The following is a 7,806-nucleotide window of genomic DNA, read 5'->3' on the forward strand; positions in this document are numbered from 1 at the left end:
GCATTTCGCTACACTCGCATTAACATCTGCTAACCATGTGTATGTGACAAATAACATTTGATTTGATTTGATTTGAAAGACAGGGTGGAAATATGAACGTTTTATCATAATACATGTGAAGGGTTTTTATTCTTCTTCCTCTTAAATCTGTCAAACTGAAACTATGGAGATATTGTCAGATCTTCTGCTTTTTCATTCTGAGTAACTCTTCACAGTCAGCATAGATAGAGCATAGACCCCTACATGGCCATTGGTGGCCGGTCACAACACAGGGGGAAGTTTCCCCTAAGTACAGATCTAGGATCAGGTTACTTTCCCTCAATCCCAACCTTAACCATTTGTGGAATAAATATAAAACGGAACAAGATCAGCATCTAAGGGCAACTCCCCTCTACACCTCCAGTCACAGAGTGAGAGCCATAATGTGTTCTCCATGTGAAGGCTGGGGTTGCAGTAAACTCAGTCAGGATATATGTAGTGCATATGTCAATTAACAAGGATTTTAGAACTTGAAAAATTGGGACCCTCTGAATTCACACATACATCACATATCATGATATAGAGTCACATAATGTATATTATCAAACTAAGGCTGGTGGAAGTCACATGGTGGCCAGTGTTGTGTTGATTTCACAATTTGTCATCCTCTGTGGTTGACTGATAAGGAGTTTCACTACCTAAAGTCACACAGACGCAGAACAGCACAGGGAGACGACACAGCTACAAACGTACATTAGAGTTGAGGTTAGAAGTAGAAGTTACTGTATTTGACCACAAGTGTGTTAAGATGTCAAAGGGAGTCTATGAAAACCCAGATGGATTTAATGACGATGGGCCTGATGCTATGAAGAACACAGACATCGATGGCCAATTATATTCCAATGTAGGAGCCTTCAAGCCTAGTCCAAGAGATGGAATTGTTGCTTCAGGTACGATTCCACGAACACACACACACACACACACACACACACAATATATTAAACAGGTGAGATTACCCAGTATTTCTATACCTTTATTTGTCCCAATCCTAGATGATACAGTAATACACATTACTAAAGATCTTACTTTAATAATGTGTTATTCAGTGCATGTTCAGTGGTGGAAGAGACCCTCTGGAGTTGCTGCAGTGTGTCTGGGGCTGCTGTGTGTTCTAATAATCTTTGACAGTCAGTCTTTGTTGTCAAGTTACATATAAACACAACATCAAATGCTCATGTTTGACTGTTACATATGATATTTAATTTATGTTAACAGTTAGCCTTTTTTCTTCACTTCCCCTCTATGATCTATATCTTCCTGGTATGAGGGTGTCCTGTCCATCATCACAAATAGCAAGTCCTGTTCCCTGAGCAGGAGGACTGTGTTGAGATATACTCTGGACAAGATGACCATGTATAGACATGACATGGTTTAAAATGTGCCGCAGAAAATGCTTTCACAATAACCACTGTAACAATCTCTCACACAACTACGCACACAACTAAGCACACACATTTTCAAACTTGTAAACATTTTTGTGTTAGCATAGCCACAACTTCCCGTGTAATTTTGTTGATACTTCCCTAGAGTTAACAGCTACAGCAGTGACACAGACAGAGACACACAGATGACTCAGAGACAGAGACATCACTAGAAGCAGAGACTTAATGTATAGAGGTCTTACAGTTGATGTACGACGCCTCCTGGTGACCATGTTGGAAGACCACCACATTAATTCTAGAAGCAGAGACTTCATGTATAGTAGACCTACACAGAAAGAAAGACCCAGGCATTGTTAAAGATGTCAAAGGTCATCTATACTGAACCAGATATGAACAAGAAGGTCAAGTTTGACAGGTGAGATGGAGGAGAGGATTGAGGATATCTACGTCAGTGCAGACACCCTGAGAGACGGTGAGACCATCACCAAGAGAGAAGAGACAGCAGACACTGCTCCAAATAATGGACCAGGAGACCAGCACTCAGGTAAAACACACACACACACACACAAAACATAACAGTATATTGTTTGTTTCCACAGAGCCTAATAGCTCAGGGAAGAGACCCTTCCTAGTTGCTGTAGTGTTTCTGGGGCTGCTGTGTGTTCTCCTACTGGCTGGGATCATAGGCCTGTCTGTCTACTGTGAGTTTGTGTACAAGTTCATTGCTTAATTGTAAGAAGTGTAGGTTACTAAGCCTATTTAACTGGTGTTTTACCTAGTAACTATGTGTTTATACCTTGTAGATAACAGAGCCATCAAAGATTCTGAGGATAAAAGGAACAACTTGTCACAGAGTTGTTCCCTTTATAAGACTAACGCAACTGCAGAGAGACCAGCTACAGACCAGATACAACAACCTGACTAAAGAGAGAGACCAGCTACAGACCAGATACAACAACCTGACTGAAGAGAAAGGCCATATTCAGCTAAAGCTTTTTGTGATAGGTGATATATAAACTGTGATAAATTAGAAGTAAAATCAACAATAATTATATATCATTGGGTTTATGAGTATAAAGATACTGGCTAAGTTTCTCAATGTGTTCACCTTTGCTCTTCAACAGAGCAGCATTGTCAGGAGGGATGGAGATACTTTGACTCCAGTTTGTACTTCCTGTCTACTGAGAAGAAAACCTGGGAGGAGAGCAGACAGGACTGTCAGGGGAGAGGAGCAGACCTGGTGATCATAAACAGCAGAGAGGAACAGGTGAGTGAGTGAGAGAATACTTTTCATCAGTAAACTAATGTGTGTGCAGTTTTTTATAAATATATTTAAAAAGTTTGTTTTTTATCTTTTTCAACAACAGACATTTCTCTTCAACCTCCACCTGAGAGCCTGGATTGGTCTGACTGACTCTGTTACTGAGGGGATCTGGAAGTGGGTGGACGGCACCCCACTGACCACAGGGTGAGAGATTTGACCATTTTACCTTGTGATAAGTTGATAAAAAACAACAAAGATATATTGCTTCCAATCATGTTCATAAAAAGGTATGTTTCCACTCATGAATGTCATTCATGAGAACTATAGATGTATTATAGAAACCAGGCAATATTTACATATGAAAAGGTACTCGAAATGTGTTGATAGCCCATTCTTGATAATGGTATGATCATCTTACAGAGTGTGTCTTTAAAACATAAGACTATGTCTATAATTGAGGAGAATGTTGGTACCACAGTGTCTGACTGTCTGGTTCTCTGTGTTGTTTAGGTACTGGGGGAAAGGACAGCCTGATGATTATGGGCAAGAGGACTGTGTTGAGATATACTATGGACAAGATGACCCTGTAAAGACATGGAATGATGAAAATTGTCACAAATTTCATGACTGGATATGTGAGAAAGTGGTATAACAATAACCCACAGTAACAAACACTCTCTCTCTCTGTGTCTCTCTCTGTGTCTCTCTCTCTCAATTCAATTCAAGGGCTTTATTGGCATGGGAAACATGCTAACATTGCCAATGCAAGTGAAGTAGATAATATACAGAAGTGAAATAAACAATAAAAATGAACAGTAAACATTACACTCACAGAGGTTCCAAAAGAATAAAGACATATCAAATGTCATATTATGTATATACAGTGTTGTAACAATGTGCAAATTATTAAAGTACAAAAGGGAAAATAAATAAACATAAATATGGGTTATATTTACAATGGTGTTTGTTCTTCACTAGTTGCCCTTGTGTGACCTGTTGCCACAAGACATCTTGCTACTGTGATGGCACATTGTGGTATTTCATCCAGTAGATATGAGAGTTTATCAAAATCTGGTTTGTTTTCAAATTCTTTGTGGATCTGTGTAATCTGAGGGAAATGTGTCTCTAATATGGTCATACATTTACAGGATGTTAGAAAGTGCAACTCAGTTTCCACCTCATTTTTTGGGCAGTGTGCACATAGCCTGTCTTCTCTTGAGAGCCAGGTCTGCCTACGGCGGCCTTTCTCAATTGCATGGCTATGCTCACTGAGTCTGTACATAGTCAAAGCTTTCCTTAAGTTTAGTTCAGTCACAGTGGTCAGGTATTCTGCCACTGTGTACTCTCTGTTTAGGGCCAAATAGCATTCTGGTTTGCTCTGTTTTTTTGATAATTCTTTCCTGTGTCTCAGGTAATTATCTTTTTGTTTTCTTATGATTTGGTTGGGTCTAATTGTGTTGTTGTCCTGGAGCTTTGTGGGGTCTGTTTGTGTTTGTGAACAGAGCCCCAGAACCAGCTTGCTTAGGGGATCCTTCTCCAGATGAATTTATTTGTAGGTGATGGCTTTATGGAAGGTTTGGGAATTGCTTCGCTTTAGGTGGTTGTAGATTCTAATGGATAATTTCTAGATTTTGATCGTTAGCGGGTATCGGCTTAATTCTGCTCTGCATGCATTATTTGGTGTTTTCCGTTGTACAAGGAGGATATTTTTGCAGAATTCTGCATGCATTGTCTCAATTTGGTGTTTGTCCCGTTTTGTGAATTCTTGGTTGGTGAGTGGACCCCAGACCTCACAACCATAAAGGGCAATGGGTTCTATAACTGATTCAAGTCTTTTTAACCAGATCTTAACTGGTATGTCGAATTTTATGTTCGTTTTGATGGCAGAGAATGCCCTCCTTGCCTTGTCTCTCAGAACATTCACAGCTTTGTCGAAGTCAACTGTGGCACTGATGTTTAGGCCAAGGTATGTATAGTTGTTTGTGTGCTCTAGGTCAACTGTGTCAAGATGGAATTTGTATTTGTGGTTCTGGCAACTGGACCTTTTTTTGGAACACCATTATTTTGGTCTTTCTGAGATTTACTGTCAGAATCTGTGCAGAAGATCTAGTCTCTCTCTCACTCACACACACATATATAGTTATTATTTTAATAGTTGGAATTGGTCCTGAATGGTTATCACTTAAAGCTAAGCATCCCGCTAGCTGGACACCTGTCGACAACTTCCGGGGGAAATTGGAGGGTGCGCATTTCAAATAAATAATCATCAAAATTATGGATATTAAACATTTAGGTACATACAAGTATCTTATAACGGTTAAAAGCTTAAATTGTTGTTAATCTAACTGCATTGTCTGATTTACAATAGGCTTTACAGCGAAAGCATGCCATGCAATTGTTTGAGGACGGCGCCCCACATCAAAATATTTTTCAACCAGCACAGGCTTTGTAAAATCACAAATATCGGTTAAATATTAACTTACTTTTAAAAAATCTTCCTCTGATTTGCAATCCAAAGGGTCCCAACTACAACATGTATGGTCGTTATGCAAGATAAAAATCCTTCTTTATATCCCAAAAAGTCAGTTTAGTTGGAACCATCGATTTGAGTAATCCACTCGTTCAACATGCAGAGAAAGGAATCCTAAAAGCTACGGCTAAACTTTGATAAAACAAGTCCAAATACGTTTCTATTGAATCCTCAGATACCCTAAAATGTAATTCAACTCTAACATTTCATAGGGAAAGTAGTATGTCCAATAGAAAAGCATAATTAGCAGGTCCGCGTCCTCTTCGTCACGCACCAGACTGATTTCCAACTCTGACTCCCAGTACTACAACTCAAAATGATTCCTTGTTTGGGAAGAAACAAAACTGAAACCTTGAACAACGACTGTTGATATCTAGTGGAAGCCATAGGAATTGCAATCTATGAGCTGGATTTGTATATGACCCTATACCTTCCATTGTAAGAGCATGGGCTCTCAAAAAAAAAGACATTCTGTTTGGTTTTTCTTTGGATTTTCTCCTACCATATCTATTGTGTTATACACCCCCCTATCCACATCGATGGAACAGTAGTGGAGAGGGTCGCAAGTTTTAAGTTCCTCGGCATACACATCACAGACAAACTGAATTGGTCCACTCACACAGACAGCATCGTGAAGAAGGCGCAGCAGCGCCTCTTCAACCTCAGGAGGCTGAAGAAATTTGGCTTGTCACCAAAAGCACTCACAAACTTCTACAGATGCACAATCGAGAGCATCCTGGCGGGCTGTATCACCACCTGGTATGGCAACTGCACCGCCCTCAACCGTAAGGCTCTCCAGAGGGTAGTGAGGTCTGCACAACGCATCACCGGGGGCAAACTACCTGCCCTCCAGGACACCTACACCACCCGATGTCACAGGAAGGCCATAAAGATCATCAAGGACATCAACCACCCGAGCCACTGCCTGTTCACCCCGCTATCATCCAGAAGGCGAGGTCAGTACAGGTGCATCAAAGCTGGGACCGAGAGACTGAAAAACAGCTTCTATCTCAAGGCCATCAGACTGTTAAACAGCCACCACTAACACTGAGTGGCTGCTGCCAACACACTGACACTGACTCAACTCCAGCCACTTTAATAATGGGAATTGATGGGAAATGATGTAAATATATCACTAGCCACTTTAAACAATGCTACCTTATATAATGTTACTTACCCTGCATTATTCATCTCATATGCATACGTATATACTGTACTCTATATCAACGACTGTATCCTTATGTAATACATGTATCACTAGCCACTTTAAACTATGCCACTTTGTTTACATACTCATCTCATTTGTACATACTGTACTCGATACCATCTACTGTATCTTGCCTATGCTGCTCTGTACCATCACTCATTCATATATCCTTATGTACATATTCTTTATCCCCTTACACTGTGTACAAGACAGTAGTTTTGGAATTGTTAGTTAGATTACTTGTTATTACTGCATTGTCGGAACTAGAAGCACAAGCATTTCGCTACACTCGCAGTAACATCTGCTAACCATGTGTATGTGACAAATAAAATTTGATTTGATTTGATTTGATTTGATACTCTCATACATTATTTTAACATTTCTACAAACTTCAAAGTGTTCTCCATCCAATGGTACCAATTATATGCTTAGCCTGGCTTCTGGGCCGGAGTAACAGGCAGTTTACTTTGGGCACGTCAGTCAGGTGGAAATTCAGAAAAAAAGACCCTAGCCTGAAGAAGTGATTATTCCACCTTCTGGTTAAAGTGAGAGATGAACTCAACATAGAGGTGAAATTGAGACTCTGTCTCAAAACACATTGGAGAACAGAATCCAATGAGACTGACCTTGGACCTTCTCTAATAGGGTTGAAAGGAGGAGAGGAGGTAGGAGAGGAATCTAGGAAAAAATAATTGAGATATAGCCTTAGTGTCAGAGAGAGACATAGAGGAGGAAGACAATTAAGAGAGTGAGGAAGAGCGCAAACATAATATGAATAATTGTTGTGTTTAGATTTAGAGGAGAGTATGTAGACATACTGTACTCTGTAAAATGATTCTTCATTGGTTTTATTAGAAACATGTCATGTGATTTGCCATAGACTTATGCTTAGTAAAAAAAAGTGGGACCAATTATGAACCAATGCTTATCACTTCAGTGATATGAATAACAAAGTCACTTTTGAATAAAAAAAAGGAACAATTGTCTTTTATTAACAAGGTCTACCAGCTTCCTGATTGAATGTGATTGGATACTGAGAGGGCACACACACACACAAAAACAATGCTAATGAAAGGTGAGAATGACTCACAACCTTCACTGTACAATGGACAACGTGTAGGTAACCAATGGCAACACCAAGCACCAGAGGACCTGACTGTTACACACTCATGCATGGTGTGTAATGAATGGGGTCAACACCCTCTCCCTCTCTGTTCTCTGTCTGTGGACCACAGCAGGTGACAGGATGTGTCAAGGCTCTATCCACCAATAAGAAGGAGACTTGACATGTGTCCTTAATGGCACCCTATTCTCTATATAGTGCACTACATAGGGAAATAGGATGCCACTTGGGATGCACCCTTAAAGACCAGACTGTTGTGTA

At 40.1% G+C, this 7,806-nt stretch overlaps 1 protein-coding gene across 2 annotated transcripts; it reads left to right on the forward strand.

Moving 5' to 3' along the window:
- Nucleotides 1-672: 672 nt before the first annotated feature.
- Nucleotides 673-3,643, forward strand: LOC110534781 (CD209 antigen-like protein D). Of its 2 annotated transcripts, XM_090210163.1 has the most exons (7): nt 673-929; nt 2,021-2,122; nt 2,225-2,305; nt 2,346-2,426; nt 2,546-2,688; nt 2,789-2,889; nt 3,196-3,643. In XM_090210163.1, the coding sequence occupies exons 1-7, from the start codon at nt 788-790 to the stop codon at nt 3,335-3,337; spliced, it is 792 nt and encodes a 263-aa protein (XP_090066289.1). In that variant the 5' UTR covers nt 673-787; the 3' UTR covers nt 3,338-3,643. The 2 variants fall into 2 exon arrangements, with proteins under 2 accessions (XP_090066289.1, XP_090066288.1); XM_090210162.1 differs by lacking the exon at nt 2,021-2,122 and having other exon boundaries at nt 673-1,965; nt 2,225-2,426.
- Nucleotides 3,644-7,806: the final 4,163 nt, after the last annotated feature.

Source organism: Oncorhynchus mykiss, chromosome 19, assembly GCF_057628025.1.
Source record: "Oncorhynchus mykiss isolate SJ-2025 chromosome 19, ASM5762802v1, whole genome shotgun sequence".
Classification (NCBI taxonomy): domain Eukaryota; kingdom Metazoa; phylum Chordata; class Actinopteri; order Salmoniformes; family Salmonidae; genus Oncorhynchus; species Oncorhynchus mykiss.